The sequence below is a fragment of the Leucopleurus acutus genome, assembly GCF_964270905.1.
Source record: "Leucopleurus acutus genome assembly, chromosome: 7".
Taxonomy (NCBI): domain Eukaryota; kingdom Metazoa; phylum Chordata; class Mammalia; order Artiodactyla; family Delphinidae; genus Leucopleurus; species Leucopleurus acutus.
In genome coordinates, this window is record NC_139150.1 from 83,106,537 (window position 1) to 83,133,516 (window position 26,980).

Here is a 26,980-nt window from a genome sequence, read left to right on the forward strand (position 1 = left end):
AGAGCCTATGAGGGAGGGAAGTGACTCACCCAAGGTCATGCAGTTCATTTCTTACAGCATCTAGAGAGACCCCGCGCCTGACATCTGATCCAGCATCTTTATTCCACATTCCTGCCCAGAATGCTGGGTTCTGGGTATTGCTCACTTTTAAATACTGTCTACCATGAGATTCCATGGGAGGGCCATAAATGATTCAAGAGGGCAGCAAATATGCTTGCAAAATATTGTGGTTTTTACGTTGAGTGTATAATTTGCATGTTGGTATTTTCATTACACTTGCTGTACTTCCTATTGTTATGCTTTTAAAAATGGTTGTTCTCATGCATTCATTCAACAAGTATTTATTGAGGGTCTGTACTAGGCACTGAAGGTGGTGGTGAGCTACACAGACAAGATCCCTGTAGAAAATCCTGTTGATGCCCCACCAGGTCCTCCCAAGTCCCACCATCCCCATGCTGGCCTCCGTGCTGGCCCCCAGTGTCCTGCTGCAAACACCCGGGAATCTACCCCAGTGCTCTCTCTTAGCAGAATGACAGATGGTAGTTGGAAGGTAAATGACCCAACTTCCTCATGTTTTGGATGGGAAAACTCTGAGATGCATTCTACACCCTCTCCCCAGGCACCCCAGGGATTTGAACTCTAGTTGTCCACAGTGTAACCCGCTGGATAACGCATCCACTGCAGGCTTCCCTCACTTCCTGTGTCACCGGCTCACTCCCCCTCTAGTTTTCCTGGATCCCTTCCTACTAAACTGCCTTCACTTGAATCCTTGTGTCAGAGTCTGTTTCCAGTGGGGGTGCGGGGGCTGAGCCTCTTCTAAGACAGTCACGGACTTTGTGAAGCTCCAGTCCTAGTAAAGGATACAGACAAGAAATAATACCTGAAGTGAGTCAGGTCCTTTCTTGGTACATACTGAGAAGGAGGAGATGATAGTTAGTGAGAGGGGCTGAGAGAGGCTCGGGTTAGTGGTGAGGTCGGGGCTCCTCTGGGGTGTGATAGTTGCCCTGAAACCCGAAGGATGAGAGGTGGTGGTTAGGCATGAGAAGAGCCCAAACAGAGGATTCTGGAAGGGGGCAAGGAAACGTGCAGAGCGAGCAGGAACAGGAAAGAGACCGCTGTGGTCGTTTCACAGGAGATGGGGGGGCGGGGGAGGCTGGGGGAGGCCACGTCGTACGGGACTCTAGTCATCATCAGGAGTTAATTCTAGATGCAAGGAGAAACCTTTAAATGATGTTAAGCAGGGGAATGCAATAATCTGACTGATACCTGAAAATAATTATCCCAGCAGCTCTGCAGAGGAGAGATTCCGGGGAGGCAAGAACAGAGCGGGAGATGAATGAGAAGGTTGCTATAGAAGTTTAGGTGAGCGATGATAGATGGTTATCAGCACCCAGGTCCAAGTGTTGATAGGGAATATAATCAAATAGAATTGAAATGCAGAGTACCTATGCATTGATATCTGTGTCTCTGAAACCATTTGTATGTATTTCAGGGGTTCTTAGCATTTTGCAATGAAGTAGCTTTGGAAAATCTAATGAAATCTGTGGATTTTCACACTGTGGATTTAAAAATATAGATATACATGGAACACAATTATGAATTTGTGATGGGGGATTTAGAGGTTATGGAGTCAGTTAATTTCTATGTGTACATGTGTATATCTTCCCCTTTGTACCGGTTAGGATAGGCTCTCTACCATAGTAAAAAAGTCCTGAAGTGGAAAATGGTTCAAACACAATAGTTTATTTCTTGCATATGGATGAAAGTTGGAGGATACATAGCTCAGCTTCATTGGACCTCAGGTAGAAGAACTCGGTTTCTACACTGTCTGCATTCACCAAACAATACTGGGAGAATGAGCAGAGAATTTCTTTGCTATCTTCAAGTCATAACTTCCAAGTTTACCGTAATCATTGTCTTCAGTCTTCCTTCTGGACAAGTAGAAGGGGAAAGAGCGTGGGGTAGCATACATTTATAAGTCATCCAGCCCAGAAGTGGTGCTCAGTGCTCTGCACACCTTCCATTGGCTGGAATTTAATGATATGGCCACGACTAACCGCAGGAAGGGCTGGAAAATGTAGTCTAGCCGTGGGCCCAGGGAAAAAGAGGGAAATACAGACTTGAGAGAGCAGCTAGCAGTTTCAGCCACAAAACACATATTTTTCTTTAAATTTGTCACATTGGAGGTCTTCAGTGTTCCTTTTCTTAAGAACAGTGGACATAACTCACATTGGAAGTTCGAGGGAAGGGAAAGGATGGAACCAATGAAGTCTGGTCAGGAGAAATCCAGGGACCCTTTTTTTTTTTTTTTTTTTTTTGCGGTACGCGGGCCTCTCATTGTTGTGGCCTCTCCCATTGCGGAGCACAGGCTCCGGACGCGCAGTCTCAGCGGCCATGGCTCACGCGCCCAGCCGCTCCGCGGCATGTGGGATCTTCCCGGACCGGGGCACGAACCTGCGTCCCCTGCATCGGCAGGCAGACCCTCAACCACTGCGCCACCAGGGAAGCCCCCAGGACCCTTTTGAACTGTGATTTCGGGAACTAGTTTAACTCAAAGTGAGCCCTCTTCTTGGTCTGTGGAGATGGGACTTATATATAAAGGTTGTGTCCTTAAGTAAAAGATTAAGTTTAAATTGAAGTGGAAACTTGGCCCCAAACGACACTATTCTGTGCCCTGAGGAACTGGAATTAATTTGAAGCAAACTATTACTCACTCCGATTATGTGTCAGTTGGAAAGAGAGATGATTGTATTGTCCACAAAGCTGTCCTTTGCATTCATTTCCTTTCCACTGCAATGACCAGTCATCCTACTTTGTGTGAGGTAACAGGCAGTCGGCTGCTCACCCAAGCACTTATGGAGTCTACTCTGGGCTCAACACTTTCCCTGAAGCAAGGAGCCCATAGCTCCTCTCTTATGTGTCCTTCGGGGAGTGGGTGTGGCCCACTCTCCGAAGGAGAGGAAGAAGAAGTTGGAAGTGAAGTGCATTTCTGTCAGTGAATCATATTCTCCCATTAGCTTCCATCATTAGAGATGCTTTTCTTGGGGGCAGAGGGTGATGAGTTTTGCCTTAAAATATAAAGAAATTTCAATAATTAAAATATATATATATATATATATATATATATATATATATAAAGAAATTTCAATTGAGAACACAGCAAATTTTAGTTCCTCCAGAGTTAGAAGAGCTGCTTTTCCTTCTAATATACAAAATCAATTTTTTTCTGAAACTTACAAAAAAAATCCAGAAATGGCATTCTCTTGAGATCAGAGCCCTTCTAAAAATCACATTTAGTGTTTGTTCCATTCAGCACCACAGGGAAGATTAAATTTCTTCCATGTTGCCTGTTTCTCGCTCTTTCCTCTGATTCTCTCCTTTGCATCATAAATATTCCTTTTCAACCCCCTAAATTTTAGTGATTTCCTCTGAGAGACATTTGAAAAGGAATCTTTATTGCTATTTATTTTATTTAGAGTCCCATTTTAGAGCTGTTAATGTGTTAATACGCTATTTTCTTTTCTACATTCCTCTTCTCTGGATAGGGAAGATTGAACTTTCTTCATGAAGAGATGGATTTAATTGGTTAATTTCATAATTTAGACTCTTTGTTGGTCTAGATTCCAAAAGAAGGAGTTCCTTTAAGCTCGCTGCAATTACATTTGCTTTTGAAGGAGCCCTTTATGTTGCAGTGAATAAAGTGTCTCTTATTAAGTAGAAAATAAATGAATCTTTGGCAGGACTCTGCTCCCAATGGGTGAAACATCACAGGAAATTGAGAAATTGTTTCTTTTTGGCCTTATGGGAAATTTTTGTGGGTGAAATTTAGTACCACGGTTTTAAGACTACTGCTTAAATTCATCAAGAAAAAGTCGAACAAAGGACAGTTCTTGGAAGGGAGACGTATCAATGTGATGGTGCTCTGCCTAATTTGTTAAATTTTCCAAGAACTCTGGCGTATGGTCAAGAAGATTATAGTCTCTCTTATGTAATAATTGTGTGACTGTTAAAAAGAACTTAGAAGTATTTTAGCAATTTAGGAATAAGTTTGTCAAAAGTTAGCCTCGTTGGATATCCTTTTATTTGTACCTACAAAAAAGGGTGTTTTTTTATGTGTCCAAGAAGAAATGTGTCCCAGCTGCAGCATCCAGCTTCTGTTCTCAGTTGGACTCTGGGCTCCGCTTAAACTTGAGCAGATCCACTTGGGACACTAGACCTGGGTTCTGAGCTCCAGACCTGAGCCCCAGACACTGGATGCCTCCCTCTGAGGCTTTCTGCACATAGTCACCTTATTTGGGAATTATGCCCCACACGCATGCTGTGAGTTGAACCCCTTGCCTGTTTTCCTGCCAGGTTCCTTGGAGACACTGGGCAGCATCACCATGTGTCTTGTAGTCTAAACCCAAGAACGTCCCTGTTCATTTCCGATATTCCCCTCAACTTGCAATCGATCGCCAAGTCCTCTTGATTCCCCTAAAGAGGCCGGACAGCCATCCCCTCCTCATCCCTGCCCCACCTCCCCACTACCTGGCTCAGGTAACAATTCTCTCAGGCCCTGATTTCTCCAGCAGCCTCTTCAACCAGTCTCTTGCCCTCAGTCTTTCCACTACATCATCCTGTTTCCATCCTGCAACCACTTTCTAAAATTAACTGTGATTATGTTCCTTCCTGGCCTGAAGTTGGTTGGTTGGTTTGTTTCTAGGGCCTACCTGCAATTTTCACCATAGATTCCAAACTCTTAACCTGGCCCTTGCTTATGTGTTTCAGCTTCTTTCCGCTTTCCAGCTTCATCAGCCCCTTGACAAATGAATGCTTCCCTCTCTAACCAGAACTGGACTATTTACAGTGAGAATGTCCTCCTCTGCTTTTTCCCATTCTTGGCAAATTTTAATCTATTGTCCAGAAGCCAGAGAACTCTCCCCCCTTACCTGCTCCCCCCGCAACCTGCTTCCCAGATTCAGCTAGATACTCCTTGTTTGAGTTCCCATACACCCCGGTTGTTCTTCCACACGAGTTGATCCTTGATTGTAAACTCCTTGAGCGCAGGCCATACAGCTCTTTGTATTTGAATCTTCTGCTATGCCTGCTGAATAAATAAATGAGGAATGAATAACTACTTCTAGTGCTTTTCTATGTATAAGATTGAATCCTAATTGTAGCGTTGTAAACGCTACAACATTTACATCAGCTTTGGCTAATTTTGGCTAAGTATTTTGGAGGATTGGAAAGGCAACTAAGAAAGAATGGAAAAACTGGATTTGGCGTCGAAAGGCTGTGGCCTTTGCTAAGTCTGTCGGCCTCTCTGAGTCTCAATCCCTTGTTAAGGAACTGGGATATATTACAGGGTTTGACTGAGGACTAAGGGAGAAATGTCTGAGGTGGGGGAGGCATTTTATGAATTATGATGATTGCACAAGTGTTACCTGCTTTATTCTTATGCTTTTCATACCTGTAGTTCTCCCTACTGCACCTGTGTCAAACACCAGCCTAGGACACGTGGGGGGTGAGTGGTGTCATGTGGCACAGATGGGAGGGTAGTACTTACCAGGTCTCTGTTCAGTTAGGTGGAGACCTACTAATGGCAGGATAGACGTCGGAAATGGTTCACCCTTAGCTTTCCCATTGGAAATACACTCCACCCTCTTGTACGCTGTTGGTGAAAGTAATACCTCATGTAGTGGGAAAACAATTAGATAACGTGCATCGAGAACCTTAACAATATTTCCCCCTTTTGACACAGTAATTCCATTTCTGGGATTTATCTTGAGGGAATGATTTCTGAAAGTGGGGATGGGAGCACCTAAGACATGCAAAGATGTTCATTGCAGTTGTGGTTATGATAGTGGATGGTGGACAATAATCTGAATCAGGTGACCAGTGAGGAGTGCTATGGCCTTGCCCTTCAGTGGGCTCTCTGTAAGACAGAAACATGATTTTGAAAAAATAAGTGAAAAAAGGAGTCCAGATATTCAATCCACGATTTAATTAAAACTGTGTAAATCAAACAAGTATAGAAAAACAAAAAGTGACCAGTAGGAAAATACACTCCATTTTGAAAGAGATAAGTCGTAACTAAGAAATCCACAGGCACAGCCTGGCCTCGCTACACTGAGGACCCAGTGAATGAGGTCACTTTCTTCTGTGCAAACGAATCTTTCTTTGGCATTGGATAGAGGCCAGAGGCCTGCCTTTTAAAATCTGGAAGAAAGCATTCAGAGGAATAACAATCAGAAGTAAAAACTGGCTTAGAGCTGAAGTTGTAGAATACTAAGAAAGGAAAGGCTAAATGTACTTGAAAAAGATAGTAATCATGACAACTTTGTGAGGCATTTTTGAGTGTGCAGAGTGTTTTCGTATGTATTTTTCATTTCGATGGGCTCTTCTCTTATGTAGCTTTTTATCCTGCCTGTAAAAATCACTACAGATGTAAGGAGCTGAGAAACACAGTTACTACTTATTTGGGCTCCATTCCCTTTATTGGCCTCTTATCCAGGGATTTCCCCACTGTGCAGAGTTTACTTTGAACCCAGCGGAAATTACCTAGAAGGGAACAGTCGGGCCCAGGAAATAAATAGGCATTTCATTGTGGCATTATTCACTGGAGGACCTCCAAACATTTGGCACACTTTTTCCCACACGTGCCTCATGGAACTTTGTGTTATAAAGAGACGCAGAGCTGCTGGGAGCTGCCCACCGTCACACAGCAAGTCAGTTGTAGAACTGTGGTCCCCTTTTTTCCTCTTGAATTCCCATCTAACCCAAGTGTCAGTACTCCCAGAGGATTTCACGTTCCTTTTTTGTACTGTCTGTCTTAGCTCCAGAAAAGATCTGTTTTCTTTGATTATTTTCCCATATGTCTGTGGTTGAGAGCCATGGTGCATTTGTTGAATGCACTGTGTTGTTTTCATCCCCGCAGTTCCCTGTTTGATGATTCGATACTTAAGGGAGAAGAGAGACAGTGAGAAGGAAAATCTGCTCAGTGCCTTTAACCCTAGGTTTGGGCCATTTTTCTCAAAGACAAGCTCTTGCTGTCTCTTATCTTATTCCAACCTCCATGTTCTCAGGATGAGAAATAAATCTTTACACAAAAATCCAAGGGTTAGTTTCCAGGTGTTTGAGGGGAAGCTTTGGTCCCCAGTGGAGCTTTTTGGGGCCGTTTGTTATTTCTCTAGGGACAGTGCTGAATGCTTCTGGTTTACGCTTCTGTTTCGAAGTTTATTTTATGTTTTGTTGTGGTTTTCAGATTTCTCATGGTTTGGATTTGGGAAAGTAAAATCAAGACAAGGTGTTGGTAAGTAGTTCCTCATTCTTTGGATAAGTAATGAGTTTGCGTTGTTGAATTAGGATGAAACTGCTTTGACTCTCTTTATACTTGTTGGTCCTTGATTCTTTTTCTGTGTTCCCGGTTTCTGATTTGCTGAAGAAAGATGCCTAGAATTTTCCAGAAAAGGAACATTGACTTTAGTAAATGGTTTTGTATTTTTGACATCACCTTGTTTTTATCCTATGGGGGAGTGTTAACCGTCATCCAGATCTAGCTTGTTGCTGCATTTTTAAGAAGGTTAAGGAAATAAAATGCAGCTACACTCCAACTCCATGTACAGCAAACATTTGGCTGAATATTCAAGTCTGGGCAAGTTCGGATCTTAACTTTCTTCCATTGGCCAACATGTAATAAATTTCTGAATTGGGAAATCAGCTGTTCGTTTATGACCACTTCTCTTTCAAAGCAAGACTCTAACGTCCAGACGCTACGATTTGTGCTTGATTGCATTCTGTTCCTTGCATTCAGACTATGTGCTGGAAATTGAAAAGCAGAGTTTGTAGCTATGAAATGAATGCAGATAATGTAACTCATCACTGGGACTGGAATCAGGTGTGATCTCCCGGGACCTCCAATTTGTTCAGTATTTTCTATGGGTACAGAGACAATGAACAGGAATTGCTTAGAAGGCATGAAAACACAAACTGTCTTTACATCTTGCCTGTGTGTTTCCAAGATCTGGCCCCATCTTTAGTATCTGTTGCTTAGTATTTATTTCGGTAGCAAGGTTGGCTATAGGGAAAATTGTAAAATAGGGGAAGTGTACCAGGGTCATGGAGCCTTCCAGTTCTGAGCCATCCGCCCCATACGTGTTCATCCTATCCATACAAGGAAGCCTGTTTCCTTTCTCTTTTTGAGCCCGATAGCAGACCTTTCCTATTGGACAGCCTTTCTCAGTGTCGGTCCAGTGATCCAAAACCACTGAACCCAGAGGTGGCAGACACTGAGCCAGAGAGGGCCTGAAGGGGGAGAGTCACCCTCACCCTTAGCTAGCCCCAGGAATTCCAAGACTAAAGCTCTTAACCAGCAAAGAGAAAGTGGAGTGTGGCACAGTTGGAACATTAAGCTCCACCAGCGCAGGACTTGTCTGTGACTCCCCAGGGGCAAATTTCAGATCCAGCTGGCCATAGGCACTTTTCCAAGATAGCAGAGAGATTGTCCATACAGTCTTGAAGGCACCCTATTCCAAGGCTTTGTGCTTACTCTGTGTGTGGAGGTGAAGAGGGGAGTTGAGTGACAAACTCTCTCACAACAGCGCCATGAAATGGGGTCTTCCTTCCACTAAACAGCAGATCGGTGCAACCATGTAAATGTTTTGCTTTGGTTTTGTTTTAAATTTGTTTGAAGTAATGTTCATGCTTTAAAAACAGAAAAGGATAAAGAATAAAACAAACAAACGAAAACACCATTTATCCCTGTACCCAGAGAGTGTTTGTTAACATAGAGAAAAATTATACATCCATAAGAGTTTTCAAAAATTAACAGTACAGAAATGTAAATATTAAACAATGCCTCTCTTACCCGCCTCCATGGTTTCCCCCCACCAGCTCTCTCCCAAGAGATGTACCTATCACATATTTCTTATGTGCTTACAAAGAAAATAAATTTTATGGCATATATAGATCCTTTGAAAATGTATACACCATACTCTTACTCTTTATCTCCCCTTTAAAAATAAAATTAATAGTTAACTATGCTTATTGGCATTTTACATGGTGCAACCACGTACATGTTTTCCAGGCCGGTTTGCTCTGCAGAGAGGCACTTGTTCCTGGAAAGCTTCAAAAACTGGGCTTCACCCTTTTAGGCTACAGCAGAGGGAATTCTTCTCCAGAATTGTTATTTCAGCTACAGTTCATCAGAAGTGCCGCTGCTTTAAAATGTAGGTTTTATGATTTTTCAGCTGTGGGGAGGCCACAGGTCTGGAGACGACTGCCACTGAAAATATCGTTTGTTACTCACAGATCCCAAGAGAAGAGGGCAGGCCATGACACAGTGGGGACCGTGGTGCTGAAGGGGGCACAGGGTCCATCAGGAGGCAGAGGGAGTAAGGGGAAAACATAGACAAGAGCCTCTATTGTGGTTTCTGCAGAAAGGAATGGGTGAGGCAGGGTAAGCAGGTTTAGGACTGGCTGGCTTGAGTAAGGTCAGTGGGCTCTGGGATGTAGGGACAGTCCCCAGTTGTCTTATACCTGGCTCTGGGATGATGGGGCAGGTGGATAGTGGACTGGAGTGTGAGAGCCTGGTAAGTGATGCGGTTGGGGGCGTAGACTGTGGATTGGTCAGTTTGTATCTGAAACGTACTCTCGTAGGCAGGTACTTTATTATCTCTAGGAATTGGCAGTCCCTCCTCTGTCACCAAAGCCTCAGATGTTGAAGCATCAGAATACAGAAAATAAAAGACATGGTTAATACAGCTATTTAAGAACAATAATCTGTCTCTCTCCTTGAAGACATGTTGGTCTTGAGAGAAGGAATCTCTTTCTCCAGATGACTTACATCAATTCTTATCAGGGAAAAAAGTCTCAGTCAGGTTTAAAAATGTCTGTAAAGTCACTTATGCAGGATACATTACCAAGCAGCTCTGGTAAAAGAAAAATGCCTCTTTGCATGTGAGACATATTAAAATAAAAATGGGCTAAAAATGTTTCCAGGCACAGCTCCTACTTGTCAGCTCAGTAATTAGAACTATGTACCCCAAGCTCAGCAAGCCGCACATACCCAGCAATTTAAAACTTTGTTAACATTGTAAGACATCTTTCCAAGTCCTCCTATGAATTTCTCACCCGCTGTGATGTGCCCCTGACTCTTCTTCTGTCTGTCTTTTTGGGGTGTTTTCCCCACGTGCACAGACACATAACGAGACATCCATGATATGCGCAGACAGGCTGCTGTCAAATTATATAGACATTCATCTTCCCCCCTGAGAGCTTTCCCCCTTTGCAGCTTTGCTGTGCTCCATTCGATCAAACTGTTCATAGAAAAATGGCTGAATCTCTGCAACCTTGCCAGCCGTATCAATCTTCCAGGATTTGGAACATCAATAATGAAGAAAACAGCACTTGCATTAACATTCCACTTGATAAACTGTTGAGGTTTATATGTCGCTCAGATTTGTCAACAGTGACCTTCTGGCAAAGTGAAAAAGCTCTTGAAAGATTACCTCTGGTGCTTTATACCGCTTCTGTGCTTAAAAAATTTCCCCCCAAACAGAGAACCTCTCCCCTTGGAATCTGTTACCTCAGAGTTGGGGGTTTTACTCAGCGAGGCCACAGGAAGGAAAGGGTGTCCTCTGATGATGGAGAAGCGAAGAGCAAGTCCCTTGGTTGAACTCTTTAAGTAAGGCTCCACTGTGTGCATGGCAGATGCTTCAGAGCCCGAATTCCTGGAGGAATTTCAACATTGTCTTCTAAGTATCATCCTCCTCCAAAATGATTGAATGCTATGGGAATGTGGATAGCCTGTCCTGGGCCAAAAGGGAATCAGAGGAAAAGCAACTGGGATCAGTGCGTTTCTAATTGTTGCAGGGAGTCCAGAAGCAGATATCGCTGGCCTTCTGACAGCATGTGGAGTGTTTGAACATGACAGCTCTTGCATTTCTGGGGGTAAATGTGAAGCCTGGAATCTGTTGAGAAATGTGTGGCCTCTACTGCACCCTTCCCGGGGAGCTCGGACAGTAGCGTGCTTTGGTAACGTCGAAGGAGGGGACAGCTGCACCGGGACTGGAGCAAGGGAGCCCATGATGGGAAGGTTTTATTGACAAGATGCAGAAAGCTTAGCATAACACATGTCCATTTTCCACCTCTGGGTTTAAGCTCTGGGTGATCGGGGCCTGTCACGAATCATAAAACAGGGACGGTTAAGGATATTAGAAAGGACTTGTCTGTGTAGCTATTCTTGGCAGAATTTCCACGGTTTACTAACACTGGTGAGCTAGGCTCAAGATGAATACAACTGGTAAGCTTGCCTTTGCTTTGAGTGTTCTGTGGCTTCTAAATTGGCTGTGTGAGGACTTGCTTGCAGAATTAAGCCAGAGTGTATCATTAAAAGCAACTTAAATACACATCCCCTCGAGAGAGTGTTTTTAAAAATTACCTATAGGGCTTCCCTGGTGGCGCAGTGGTTGAGAGTCCACCTGCCGATGCAGGGGACACGGGTTCGTGCCCCGGTCCGGGAGGATCCCACATGCCGCGGAGCGGCTGGGCCCGTGAGCCATGGCCGCTGAGCCTGCGCATCCTGAGCCTGTGCTCCGCAACGGGAGAGGCCGCAGTAGTGAGAGGCCCGCGTACCGGAAAAAAAAAAAAAAAAAAAAAAATTACCTATAATAGCAGTTGGCTGCCTCCTGCCTAGTTTAAGATTCAGCTAGCTGGGGAATGTCGTTATCCCTACAAACTGTGATAATCCCCATATAAGAGGGGAAATGGATCTTGGAGGTTGGGGGATGGATTACCGTGATATTTCGTAGGGAATTCAAAAAAGTCTGATACAACAACTTTTGTTTCTATTGCTGTGCTTCTTACAGAAAAAGTAAAATGTGAGGAAGAGGTAGAGGTTCGCTGGAGGTGCTGAAACGTCCTGGGGGGCTGGGCAGACGCACGTGGTCTTGCTCAGGAAATAGCGATTAAGGCTTTCATTTAACCAGTACACATTTGTCTTCTCCGCACATTGGATCTTTCCTTCTCATTGCCCTCCCTTTGTCTTTCCTCCATATCCTTTTCTTCCTGTCTTCCTCTTAGCTTATTATAGTAACCCTGGCCAGTGGGAGCCTTCTGGAAGACCCTGCACCTCTTCAGGATACTGTAGAATCCTGGGTACTATACTAGGGGGCGTTGTCTACTTTCCCTGTAGGGCGTGTCTGTCAAAAGCCACTGAGATCTTAATTGTTTGCAAGTTCTCAATGAATGTAGACCTTTATCTTTGTGAATGTATTTTTGGCTGCAAACATTATAGGTCAATGGTTGAATTGTTTAGACAAGATACAGTAGACTGTATTTATGGGTATATACGTTCTGAGACTCTGGACTGGAACGTTTAAATCTGGTATGAAAAATGTTATGGTTATTGCTTTAGTATAAAGACATCCATGTAATGACACTACAAATAATGTTATGGCTAAAGGCAAAAAGGGAACTTTGCCATGGGATTGGTCCATTATTGCTGGGAAAGTATTTTGCGTGCAAAAGTGGTGCCGCTGCTGAGAGAATATACAGAAAGTGGAGCATAGTAATAGGACAGGCCGATGCAATTCTAGTCGACCAGTTATTCGTAAGTTTATTTAGTAATACTTCGTAGTAATTCATACTCATGAAGCACATTGTCATATCAGTAGTTTCATTCCAGTCTCAGAAAGTAACAAGCAGATACTATTTTGCATATTTTACACATGTAAGCAGATGTAGAGGTACAAAAAAGTTAAGTGATTTGTCCAGAGAGTGGTGAAAGGATCAGATCTTTGAACTTCTAGGACACCTTTCAGTACACGGTACAACAGGAATCCTAGATTCATGCTGGGAGTTTCAATGAGAGAGTGCTCTAAAGATGTTCAGAGAACAGAGAGGAAAGCTGCATATTGAATTCAGGAGAAGGAAGTAAAGAAATTGGAACCCTCACACATTGCTGTTGCGGATATAAGATATGTTGTGCAGCCACTTTGGAAAACAGTTTGGCAGCTCCTGAAAAGGTTAACCGTAAAGCTACTATATGACCCAGCACTTCCACCCAAGAGAAATGAAAACATATATCCACACAAAAACTTGTACACGAGTGCACATAGCTATATTATTCATAATAGCCAAAAATCTTAAACAACCCAGATTTCTATCAATTGATGAATGGATCAACAAAATGGGGTGTATCCATGCCATGGAATATCACTTGGCAATAGAAAGGAATAAAGTAATGATGCATGCTACAACGTGAATCAACGTTAAAAACGTTAGGCTACGTGAAAGAAGCCCCAAAGATCACATATTATATGATCCCATTGATATGAAATGTCCAAAGTAGGTAAATCCATAGAGGTAAAAAGTAAATTTGTGGATGCCCAGGGCTGGAAGCGGGGAGAATGGGAAGCGACTGCTAATTGAGATGATAAAAATCTCCTAAAATTAGATTGTAGTCATGGTTTCACAACTCTTTGAATATGCTAAAACCCACTGAATTGTACACTTTAAATGGGTGAATTTTAGGTATGTGAATTATAGCTCAACAAAGCCATGAAAAATTACAGGAGAATGTGTATTTTTCCAACTCCAGGCCCAGCCTCAGTTATCAGCAATGATGATGACTCTGCCAGCCCACTCCATCACATCTCCAATGGGAGTAACACTCCGTCGTCTTCAGAGGGTGGCCCTGATGCTGTCATTATTGGAATGACCAAGATTCCTGTCATTGAAAATCCCCAGTACTTTGGCATCACCAATAGTCAGCTCAAGCCAGACACATGTAAGTACAGCTGTTTATACTTATTGGCCCATTTGCTGCATAGCTGTATCAAGCAGTATGCTTATCAGAGTCCCTGACGAGGATGACTGAGGGGAGGGTACAGTGTGAAATGTCTGAGTATCCTTGGGGCTTTGAGCCCAAGGAATAGATCATTTAGTTTGTTGATTATGGAGTTCTCAGGGTGTGTCTCCTGCTGGGATTGGAACTGTGGGCAGATACTGACTTCTCTTGAGATCCATTTTCCAAAACCATTTGTCAACATGAAGTTGGAATCAAGGCATGCTTATCTTGAAAAAGATAGACAGAAACCAGAAGTGTCATTAGAATGCACATACATCAGTTACAGAAGACAAGCAATTGGTGGGATTTAAATTTGGTCTATTGAAAGTCCTTAAAATATACACTAATGGTAGTCAGGAATGCTCTGTGTTGCACACAGGTGGTATCAATTTAGGTAGTTCTGTTTTCTTTGTTCAGTCCTAGTTCCCAGTATGAGGCTTGTTGTGATGTCACAATAGCAAAGGGACATCACAACAGATGGGCTGCCTGTTAAGTACACTGAGTTATATTTCTTAGAACCAAATTAACCCACTAGCCTCTGTTGGGAAACTTGGAATCTTTATCTTATCCTATCTTCTGAGCCAGTGCTCAAATATAGAGGCTGGAACACAGCCTGAAGGACAAGAAATAAAGTCACAGTAGACAAACAGGCTTATGCCAGTGGAACTCCAGGCCTGCCCTTACACATGAATAAGGGGCCATGAGGGCTAGAATATCAGGTGGCTAAGGTCCCAGGGGTTCTCTGGCACTGACAAGTGGGTACCTTTTGTCTATCTGCATGTTCTTGCCCCATCTTAAATACTGTTCTCCTGCCCTGTCTCAGGTAAGGTAGGACTATTTCAAGGTTAGATATTGGGGACTGACTTTCCATTGAGAATGCTCATGGATAAGGGGACTTAGTAGTGAGTGTCTTTTCAAATATAAAGAAACATCTGTAATTTCCTCCTATTCATTCAAATTTTTCCTGAGGTATGTTTAACAATGGATTTGAATTTAATCATTAGGGTGAACAGTATTACAGTCTTGTAATGTGTGAGACTGAACCTCAACATAGCTTTCAGTTGAATATGTAATATGATAAGATAAATAGAATAGCATATGTGAAGAATATTGAGCTCCTTGAAATAAAAGGTATTCTTTGAAATCAAAGTATTATTAATTCTAATATTATTATTATGGTGTGAACATGATGTGTGGAGGTTTGCTTAAAATGTGCATTCTTTGTTGAGATAAGCATCCTCCAATGGTTCCTGAAATGCCCTGCATGTGTAACAGTCAAATACTGAACAAAGCAAAGCAAGATAGTGTAATGAGAGATTCTGTCATCATTTTGATTGTTCTCCCTAGGAACAGAGTACTTTGACACCCCTGTCACCACCACCAGCACCAGTCTGTATGATGTACTTTAGTTAACCTGAGACTGCATTAAAATTGAAGTTGACTAAAATCAACCTGTACTCAAAAATTTGCTTTTCTTTGTCAGTGGAGGAAAGATAAAGCTGAATAATCAAGTAGATAGCATTAGCCTAGCAAGTCCAATAAGAGAAAATGAACCAATGAGCAAGAAAGCAAACAAATGAGAGCCTATAGAATCAAGTGAGCTAGATGGCTTCTGAGTCTGTGGTTCTTTCTAGAAGTGCTTTCTTCCCTTAGAAGTTCCACAAGAAAATTTCCAAAGGTCATTTCCTTAATCTAGAGTTCATAGAAGTTTTTACAAAGGTTTTGGATTAGACATTTTGGTAATTTTGGAGGAGTCTTGGTTTTGTGGCTCAGCCACTCCCGCTTAGAAAGAGTTGGAAGAGTTGAGGAGACCTGCAGCTTCCCCTCAGCTTCTGCCCTCTACCAGAGGGCACCAGACCATTGATTGTTTAGTTGTTCCTTATAAAGTCTTGTTGGGTCCTTCACTCAGCAGTCCTTACTGGCTCAGTGTTCTCAATCACTTAGTATCTTATATCAGAAGAAATTTTATTTCTTCCAAGCATCAAGCCATATGCTCTTTCATGATTTTAAGAACACTTAAAATAACACATCTTCCATAAATCCTTTTTCAAAGAAATGGGAATGAAGAAGCAATTTACTTCTCTCATTCCCTCTACCCTTTCTTAAATGCCATCCTTTACCCCATACTTTTTATCTTTATCTTCAATGTATCTGTTGCCTTTTGTGAAGTCCTGAGTATGACCACTCTGGTGTATGTTTCTCTAGTCTTGATTAGGTTAGATTGTAAGCTCCTAGAGAGCAGAAACTATACTTGTTGAACTACATCTTCGTAGCATGGGACATGATGTGCCTTTGATGTTGGCCAGATGTTGACCAGATATGGCTATATATTGCTGAAATATTAATTACTAACAGACTTGTAACAAGTATAGAGGACCTTTTACATTGAGCCTTTTACATTGGGTCCTTTCCTATTAAATTTGCCTGTGTAGACTTTGTTAGATGTATTTTTAACAACATGTTAGCCAGTTTAAATAGATTTAGATAGCAAATTTAGCAGAAATAAGCCTTTAACAAAAAATCCTTTCTTTGAAGATCCTAATTGTAGTCGTTCAGAAATTTAAATATTTCAAAATGCGTAGATCTGATGTACAGAGGGATCTGTTGCTATAGACCCATGATATTTTGGGAGCTTAGCTTTCAGTTAAGTTATTCCCATCAAGTATTTTTACAACCAATCTCTAAAGAAGGGCTCTTCCAAGAAGTTGGATAGGTTACATCTGAAAAACAAATTTAAGAAGCTCTCAGAAAAAGTATGGAATTTTTCCCATGTGCTTAAAGCAAAATATCACATAGACAGTATACCACCAAGCTCTGGATCCATCAGAGGCTTGGGTCACAAACCAGCACTTTTACTTCTCTTTCCTAAAGCTGCCTGCTATTCAGAGATGTTGGCTTTATATGTGTGCTCTTACAAACAGTGATCCCAGCTTATTTCACTGAATTGTAAGAATCTAATGCAGAAGGTGAAGTTCAATTCATTACATATTTATTGGCTACCCACAATATTCCTCCAATACTAAGAATTGGAAATTCGGTCATAATGATGGCATGTTCCTTGCCCTCAGGGAGTCTCCCTGGGGAGGCCAGTGGTGAAAGACTTCATCGTATAATCACAATGCACTATGATAGCATAGCTTAGAGCAAGGATCCTAAACCCTGACAAGGATCGGGCAGGTCAATATGAGAGAAACAGGCTAGATCAGAAAGATGATATGGTATAGTGAAGGTCATGATGGCATGTGGGCTTGGTATTACCAGATACTCCAAGTTTTGCAGAGAGAGCAGGCATTTTATATTTTATGTGAATTCTCCAAGATTTAAAACGCTGGGTGGAACCAACAAAATACATCAACAGAGTCAGATTTGGTCCACAATCCACCAACTGTTTGTGACCTTAAAGATCAATGAATACATACACCTTATTTTACAGACCATGCTCAGAAATGGCTTGTCCAAAAGTAATACAGCCTCCCTGCTCGTGTAGCTTTGCTCTAAAAACAGAACAACAAACAAACAAAAAATCATGATTAAACCATATTTCTTTAAATGATGTGTAAGATCATTTGAGTGAAGGACGATGATAAATTTTATCCCCCTAAGTAATTTTTCACTCTCAGGAGCTATGTGAGGTTTTCATTTACAAAGTCCAGAGGTTGTTTGCAGGATTTTAGAACAATCTGAACAGGGCTGAATTGCTCCTGAGCACTTTCCAATAGCAAGTCTGTCTACTTTATTGCAGGGCCCAGAGGTTCCCCCAAGACCGCCTGATAATAATTTGGTATTTGGAGGCTCCTGTGTCACTGCAGGAACTAAAGGAGGCTAAATCCATGCCTGATGGAGGAGAAGAGTTCTATGGTTATCTGCAAATTCTGGCCAGAGAACAACTTGACGTCACTCCTTAGCTTCCAAAACCTAGCCAAGCAAGAAGTTGCCTTCCCAAGAGAAAGCAGTGTGCTCTAATGACTAAACCCTCAAAGTGCTATGCCACTCTAACTATAGACCCATCTCCTCGATCAATCAGGATGGCAAGATGGAGCTGAGGAGCTCAGCAACATCAAGGCTGGAGTTGGTCTTTAATTCAACTAGTCTGTGTAGACGTGTCTGAAAACCACATCATCTGTCCGCACGGGGTGTTTTCCCAGTAGGACTGACCAACCCGGCTCAAGGGCAGCTGTGCTGCTATCCTCTCCTTGACTGCTAAGAACATTTTTGACAGGGTACAATGGAAACACACCTTCTGAGCTGGAAAAAAAAGAAAGAAAGAAAGAAAGAAAAAGAAAGAAAGAAAAAGAAAGAGAAAAAAAACCACTCTAACCAGCAAAACCCCCGAATCATCAATCTTGGGTTCTCTTGAAGGGTGGGAACGCGTTATAGCTTCCCCTGCAGGAAAAGCAAACGCCATAGACTCATTGTCATCCCTAGAATTGTGTCTTTCCTAGAGCAGCCTTGTAAATTAGCTAGGGTCCTAGGCGGAGGGCCTAAATTAAATGAGAATTGTCCTGAAATACATACTGTATGTGTTTGTTCTTACAGCGCATGCCCTCTGTGTATATCTAGGGCTAGTAACTCCGTGGCAGATGCAGATAAGGAATTCTGACTTTTTTCCACTTTAATTCCATTTCCAATGAAATGGATGTTTATTGACTTCCTGCAGCGTGTGCCATACTTCAAGTATTATCGTTCACGTGTGTATATATGTTCGTGTGTGTGTTTTCCCATTGGTTACATGCTTATTAGGCAACTTTGTAGATAAGCACAGACTCATAGACCAGCTAAGACTAAGGAGATTAAATATAATAAAGGGAGGGAGTGTTTTAACAGTAGTTGAAAAGATCACACAGGACACCCCTCTTGCGCCCCTTAGCTGCCATACCCACCCTGTCATTGTGTTACCAACCAGGGGAGGGAATGGAAGTGGTATTTTTCACAGCACTGCAGAGGTTTTGAAAATGTTTGTAACATTACTTTGGGTACACATGAGCAAAAATTCTGAATCATACCCAAGACCTCAGGAGCTCGTTATATCCAGGGATGAGAGTTATCAGAGGTTATCTTTGAACTTCAGTGCAATCTGTGCCCATGGTCCATTTTGATGGTCCATTTGATGGAAGTAAAAACAGGCAGAAACAATTGCTATAGCACTTTCCTAGGTCCTTTGCCTACTAATTTTGTCTTTCAAAAGTATGTTTTCTTCTAAGTATTTAATTGGCCAAACAATAACTGCGTTGGGGACTGTTTATATCCCTTTGAAGGCCATGGCCTGCACTTTAAAAATAACCTAAGTCTGTTTTGCCCAGCATGAGTGTTAGGGGCGAGAGAACGCGGTTATTTTAGGATCCTTAGAAATTGCTTCGTTTGTGGCACAGTGGGCTGGCGACTCGTTTCATGGGGGTCTTCATGGCACGTTGCTCAGCCTCTGTAGGTCCCAGTGCAATTCTGTCTCTTGATGCCATAGTCCCCCATTGCCGGCTATAACAGCTTGATACTATATTCTCCTTTCAACTCCAGAGGACATGGTAAGAAGCTATCAAATAATGCTGAAAAAAAAGCAACTTGAGTTCCCTCGAAGAAAGGAAACGAATACATGCTGCACAATTACACGTAAAACGTAAGCCATGTTACAAACTCTATTGAGAAGGAGATTTGTTAGGAAACCAGTTTCAAGCACATTTACAACTAAGTAAAATAAGAGACATCATTCTATTAGCATTTGACCGCTGGGTGACATTATTTGTTATCAAAAAAGAAATACCACCCAGTTACAGGGTACCTAGACCTCTTAGAGAAAACAGTCCACCTTACATTTAATGACTAAAAGGGAAAAACAATTATAGATTTAGATCAGGGAGACACTCACAATGGTATTCTGATTTTACTTCCACATTATCGGCCAACCAAGAGGGAATTATGCACCCCTCACACATCAGACAGTTCAGTCCACTTTCACCAAATCATCAGTGATGTGCTGGAAGCATGCAGGCAGATGCAGGATGCTACTGCATTTCTTCTGGGTATTTCCCAACGCCCAGCCCAACTGGAGAGCGGATACCAGCATGATGAATTTATCAAATGCACCCCCATTTTGGTATCTGGTTGGTCACTCTTGCACGTGTCAGCAGACTGGGGACCAGGACCAGCTCAGCAAACACATATGCAGAGGAACCTCTTATGTTGCTAAGCAGCTCCTGCTACGCAGATGCTTTGAACACTGAATGCTCCCTGTCGTTAAGGAGAAATGAAAGAACGGGAGTTTTTCTTGGATGCGATGCTCGCTCACAGTTCAATTCTTCATGGCAGCTAATGTAACAGAGTGCAGGTTTTCTCCTTGTGAAGTTTTCTCTGCCTTTGCTAATTCTGCCAGCCAGAGAGGGTAAGCCACCATGGTTGGGATCTTCTCAGATTAGTCATTATGCCAGCTCTCCTTATGAAGTGCAGCCATGCTGCCTTTCATTCACGATGTTGTACTTGTTTATTTGTTTGCTGTTTTTCTTGGTAGTTGTTACTTCTCTTGAAAGGCATGTAAGATGAATTTGCTCCACACCATGGACAGGAAAGAATTGGAGAGAGATCTACTTAGTTCAACCTGATAACCAAGCACAAAGGCAGTCTCACTCCTTGAGCTCAGCCTCTAGGAGGAAAGCTGCTTCCTGAGATGGAGACAGCAGCCCAAAGGGTTCCTGAGTCCACGCTGCCCTCTGTCTGAGCCGGCTCCCTCTGGCTGAGAAGATGCTGTGTGTTTCTGAATGCTTGGGCTCCCTCAGGGAGGGAAAAATTAGAAGGCGGCATTTGTGGCTCAAAGGAGAAGGACATGTCAGTATCACAGTGACCTCCCCTCCACCCGCAGGGCTGAGGAGGTTCTTAGGCTGCAAAACTTTCAGTTTTAAAACTGGGACAGTCCTGGGCAAATGATAATGGATTGGTCACCCTAGTTGGTATAGCTCTGATGATTTCTGCTACTAAGACAGAATTAAGTCCTCCTTACCCAAAATGCCTGCAGATACCCTAAAATGTGATTCTTTAAAATAAATAATATAGGTTGTAGTTGGAAATTTGGAAAACATAAGAAACAAAGATGAAATAAAAACTCATCTATAATTCCAACAGAGATAATTGTTGATAATATCCTTTGGATATCCAACTTCCTCATCTTATGAGTGTCCTTTTAATCTCCTGTGATATAAAGTCTAACCACTTGTACCCTGGCCTTTATTTGTACTGGGCTTTGTTCATATTTCTATAGTAAAGGCTTGTCTTGGGTGAATTGTGTTGGAAGGTCCATAGGAGGCTCGCTGGGTATATTATTGTCAGTGTCAGATTTTCTATTTGCTTGGTGATGCATAGGGATTAAGACAGAGCTGGGCTGGACTGGCCATGGCAGGTCGGGTTTCGAGGGACCGTGAATCCAGAGGAGCTTAGCTTTTCCAGGGTGAGTGTCACAGAGGAGACGAGCCTTGTGTTATGGGCCTGGAGGACTCAGGGAGCAAAAGGGTCCCGGATCTGCCAAGGCAGGCTGAGCACTCCAGTTTAGGGTCAGCTCTCTGGATGACTCCAAATGTAGTCGTCTGCTCCGCTGGAGCAGATGATCAGTTTTTGCCCCCAGTTCTTCACCCCAGCTGGGTAGCTCCTTTCAGAGAGCCAAGCGTGCTGGATCTGAAAGGGCCAGTCTGGTTACCTCTGATATGATTCTCACTATTTAGAGATGCCTTTTCTTCCACCCAGGATTCCTCGGCTGTGCAAGGACCTCTGATGCATTGGAATCTCCCCTTAATCATTCAGCCTCACCTAAACTTGATGGAGTCAGTAGCCTAATATTCTCCAGTCCTCCCCTCATGAAATGCTTCCTCTTCTCATGTCTCAGGCATCAAGGCCCAAGCTGCGGTTCTGGCCAGGGGACTTCTATCAATAGTATGACATACAGGAGTATTTCAGAGTTGGCATTTTGCACAGTAATATTAAAGTTGATAGGTTCTAAAAATGAGTTCAGAACACATATTTTCCTATGATTTGTAAGAGATTAGATTTGTGCGACTTTGAACCAAAGGGGTTGGGAAGAATTCTAGAAAGGAAACAATAATCTAATGCCTAGTTTCTCTATTATGCTTATCAGTTACTATATACGTTATAAGTATGGGTAGACATCAACATGCTTTTTACCCTGTTGCTATTATTTAGCACATTTATTTAACCATGCCATTGACCTTCTGGGTGCATTAAAGTAGAACCCAGGTCATTATGAGATAATGATGGCATTTAGACTAAGTGCAATATTCCTAATGTTCCAATAGGTGGTTGATATAGAGGGGACAGGATACCATCCCACACTATCTAATTATATCAAAAGAGCTAGTCTCCATATTATGGAATGCTTTCCTTAGAGGAGATTACATGATATATCTGCTTATAAAATAAGCAGAGGTGACACCACTGAGTAGCCATCTCACATGTTTTCCTGAAAGAATGATGGATTTTCAGATCTGTTTATACTCTCATACCCACTACCGATCCCCACCCTTGCTCCTGAAAGGAGTTTGCTTTTACGAGTGAGTTGCTAATGAACAGAGAGAAGCTAACTGGTTACCCAGGGACCTAGTCTTACTTTCTATTAATAGAGTACTCCGGCTAGCTGGACTAATTGGCCTCACATTGTCTCTATCCTGGCTTTACTTCCTCTGACCCATAAACATCAAGTCCTTTTTTGCCCATCTCATTCTGTCATCTTCCCTCCTTTTCTCTATATATTAGGGTTCAGGAACCATGATGCTAATGATGACATTTCATCCAAGTTCCTAGTTCCATTAATGCCATTTCCTGATATCCAGAGAAGCAGTTATGATTCTGTCTCACTGCTTAAGCCTTATCTTGAGAGGACCGTTTTCTTCTTTTCCAAGTGCTGTTCACTTTTAGGATATTTCTCTCCCTCTTAAGAGCCTTAGTTTTGACTAACATACCTTTGTGTACATATAAGGTTTTAGTTTTCCTTGAGCCCTACCTAGACCTTTATCAACATTGGTTTTGGAAGAGGAAAACTCTCATTTTCTTAGTAACATTTTGATGATGGGGAGCTCTGCCTTAGATTCCTGAACTCCTGAGCTTTGAGGAAGAAGACAACGGCCAAGTAGCAAAGGGAATGACCTTATCACTCACTTCCTGAGTCATGCGTCTCCTCTGGGCTTGTGTATACTCTCTGCTGTTTCCTGCACATTGCATCCCAAGTTTTAAATTAAAGTGGATCTTAGCCGGAATGGGGTCTAAGGACTGATGCATGGGTACAGTCCTTGGTGTTAACAACCCAGGGCCTTCTTTTGTTCTTGTAGAAGAGATCTGTGTTTTCGAGGGCCAAGCTTCTGCATGGGGGCCAAGCTGTGGGAGGGGGTTGTGAGGTTGGGGGTGAATCCATATGGTCTTCACACCTTCTGCCCACTTTTGGAAAGAGGGGGCTTGTGTGGATTGGTATGGATGACATTCCCCAAGCAGATCCTTCTGCTAACGGGCACCCAGTGTGGGTGTTAGCGTGATCCTCTCTCGGAGGTCTCCCTGCTTCCCCATGACAAGCAATGAACCCCTTACCGCTTGCTGGGCACCTGCCTGCTGCTTTGCCGTGCTGGTCTCAGCACGGCATCTCCCTCTGATGCTGCACCACGATCTGCAGAGGTGGGAGACGGAGGGGTCTCTGTTGACTGCTACGTGTTGCTTAACTTTATTTCCCTCTCTTATGTTTGAAGAGAGTGGACCTGAAACATGACCTGCATTCTTCTACTATGTTCAGAACCTCCAGGGCTTGTCCACACATATGTATAAATGATAATAGAGCTTGGAAATCTTTATTATACAGACACGCTGATGGAAATGAGATCTGTTGTATTGGAATTTGTGATGTAGTTGATCAGTCAGAACCAAACTCGTACACCAATAAAGACAAGAGTGTCAGATTAATGGTCTCCATTGCCTACTTTTTATCACCTACTAATAATTATTTTTACATAAACTTGAGAATATAATTCAGTGTTGGGATTCCTAAAGGCACTACAGACAGCCTCCTAGAAGTTGTCCCGCTGATTCCCATTTAGCTCCCAAGCAGCCCCCTCTGCACCCAGCAGGGCCAGGGTTAGGGTAATGTGGGGAGGCCCTCTGTTAAAGTGCAGAATTTAAAGGGGCACCAACAAACTCAGCCATCAAGGTAAATCATATTTCAATGCAATATTTTAAAAGCCAAAAATTAATGAAAGAAATCTATGAAGAAAATTTTAAAATTTTTAATTAAGACAGGATTGAGAGGGTGGGGATTAGGGTGAGGTGAGTGCTACAAATTCAAGGTCAAATACTGTCGTTATTTGAAATTTCAAGTTTTTTTCTTCATAGATGTTTTTGTTAAATTTTATTTTTTTAATATTACATTAAAACATTATTCATAATGTTTTGATATTTTATATTAACTATAAATGGAATATAATCTTTAAAAATTGTGAGTCACTATATTGTACACCTGAAACATATGATATTGTACATCAACTATACCTCAATAAAAAATAATTTAAATAAAGGGAAAAAAATAAAACATTATTTATGTCGATTACTGAATTTGTGGTGCTCCCTTAAATTTTGTGCACAAGGCAAGAATCTCACTCCCCTCACCCTAGCTTGGCCCTGGACTCAGGCTCCTTTTGGCCAGGATCTTGTGTAAACCTCTGGCCTTTGCAAAGCTCTGTTTTGTATACATTAGCTGCTGGGTTGATTAGCTTTCGGTCTTCTCTCCTTTCCTGCATTCCTGGCCTAATTGTCCTTCCTCCCTCCATCCCATCTGCCCCTGGAGATACATTTCTCTGACTCCCTTTTGCTCAGCCAGCCTCAGCATCCCTGGCACTAACCATCCTGTGCTATCTGCTGAAATATCTGCATAGATGGGCACTCTCATCTTCTGATGGCCTTTTTTCTGTATGTGACTCTCCAGAGTGAGGAAATGAATCAAGACTGCCACAAAAAAAAAAAAAGAAAAAAAAAGAAGAAAAGAAAGAAAGACAAGAAAAGAGAGAGCAAGAGAGATTCTTTTAAAAAGGCAGAAAGGATAGGAGGGTCCAGGGATCTTCTTAGCAAATTTGAGAATTAATCTAGGGAAAAATTGGATAACATTTTTAAACATAAGTGAAATTAAAAAATATATTAGATATTGCTTCATTTCCCCACATTTGGAGTTGTAGTGTTAGATTTGCTAAGTTAGAGATATATACTCTTTGAGATTTAAAATACTCCATTTTCACTTAGCCTATTCCTTAATGTCATGAGCCCCTTTTGTAATGTGTGCATTTTTGATTATTTTAAACAACCAATATCAAATGCCTTTTATGTGCCAGGCCTTATGAGTTGCATTTTCACATTAAAAAAAAAAAGAGGAAGCCCTGTCAGCGCTGCAGGATAGATATTATTACTCTGTTTTATAGATGAGAAAACTAAGGCTCGGAGAGCTTGAGAGGAAAAATAATGAACCCAAATTACAGCCCCAATGTGGGGGAGTTTCTGTTCAGTCCCCAGTCGGCCTCCCTGAAGTCTGGGGCTCTTTCCAGCTGAGTGCGCTGCTGATCTTTTCCAAAAATAGCATGGAGCAATTTTGAAACTCTGCAAGAGGAATTGTAATGTTGGTGGTGTACCTTTCATGTGGGCTTATCAAGGTAGGCTGAGGGTATTAACCTTCAAACATGCAGCCAGGGTCGTGCCAGACAGCGGGGAGTGGGTTTATTGCTGGGGAGAAAGGAGCCAGTAGTAGGCTGACCCCGGGCCCAGTCTCTAATGTAAGGGTTGGCACAGGGGTCACTAGGGAGGTCTTCTCAATGGAGTCGTTACCAGAAGTACTAAATAATCATGAATAATAAACTCTTATTTTTATTTTTTCTGGTTAAAATCATGTAAAATCCCTCTTCCCCCACCCCAACCCACTCTAAAATGTTGGCCTTTTTTGTTTTATTTCAGAAAACCCTAGGAAAAGAATCCTATATCATAGATCTCTGACTCTTTCTTGGACACCTTCACTCCTCTGAGATAAGCACATCACTTTTCCTAGGTGAACTTGATGTCTATCTCTCCAAAGACAGAGTTCAAAGAGTACCAAGAGTTTTAGGAGCCAGATGAAGTGCACACATTTACTGAGGTTTGTAAACCAGTGTTGCGAGGGTTAAAGCACCCACAGCATCTGCCTGGGTCACCCTGTTCCAGGGAGACCAAGAGGACACAGGCTAATACCGCCTTCTCGATAACCATTCTACAGACAACCAATTTCAATGCCAGCCATGTGTGAACATCTTGTAGGACAGACAAGTCACTCTTCTGGCTTACCCTCTATGACTCATTGTTTTCATTTTCCATGCAAAGGTCCATGTTTCCAAATTGCCTACTCGAAAGGGGTCAAGATTCTTATAGATATTTAGCCTTTAAGGAGTCTTTTTAAAAAACAGGAATCACCTTTGGTAAGTGGCATTTCTTCCATGGGAAGAGCATGCATCAGGAGCTTCATAAGGGCAGGGAGCTGATATTCTAAGGTATCTACTTTGTCACAGGGGCACGTACACCCACAGATTTGTAAGTGTGACTTCATGGTAATCTTGTAGTAAGTAGAGTAACACGTGCTCCCCCAAAACATCACATAGCAATGCCTCACTGCGCATGACGAGTGCAGATGACTTAGAAATGGGGAGGTTAGCCAAAATGAATAAATTCTTTTCTGACCCAATGTTTTACTCTCTTAATTATCTTAATAACTTAGGAAAGACCAGAGTTTGGGGTATGAATTATTCAGTTGCCGTTCAAAGGCCATCATAACAAATAAGGTTACAATCAAACTATTGTTTGTTGGAGACTTCTAGGCCCCCTAGACACCCATGCCTGTAACAGTACAAAGCTGTAAAGCTTGGGCAGCCCTTTAGTGTTTGTTAAGATGCAGCCCAAGAGCGGCTTGGAGAGACTACAGAGGATCAGACTTCACACAAGCAGAGTTGAAATATTTCCAAAGAGAATTTGATGAGTCTTTTGCTTACCCTGGAATAAGTATTGTGTGTGTTTTGCTTATACCTACCATTTGCCAATATGGAAAAGTTTCCTAATGAAATGAAATCAAACAAATCTCTGACTAATGATACTGTGTGAAATCTTTAACAAAGAAAC

The 26,980-nt window shown here is 42.3% G+C and overlaps 1 protein-coding gene across 5 annotated transcripts in view; it reads left to right on the forward strand.

Moving 5' to 3' along the window:
• NTRK2 (neurotrophic receptor tyrosine kinase 2) overlaps positions 1-26,980 on the forward strand; it is a gene marked incomplete at both ends in the record, with an annotated part of 376,408 nt that overhangs the window by 199,241 nt on the left and 150,187 nt on the right. For 2 of the 5 annotated variants that reach the window (XM_082842861.1, XM_082842862.1), the window contains one exon: positions 13,580-13,768. In XM_082842861.1, the coding sequence (XP_082698987.1) occupies positions 13,580-13,768 (189 nt within the window). Of the gene's footprint in view, positions 1-7,243; positions 7,292-13,579; positions 13,769-17,570; positions 17,600-26,980 lie in introns of those variants that run through there. The other 3 variants (XM_082842863.1, XM_082842860.1, XM_082842864.1) reach the window with 3 other exon arrangements.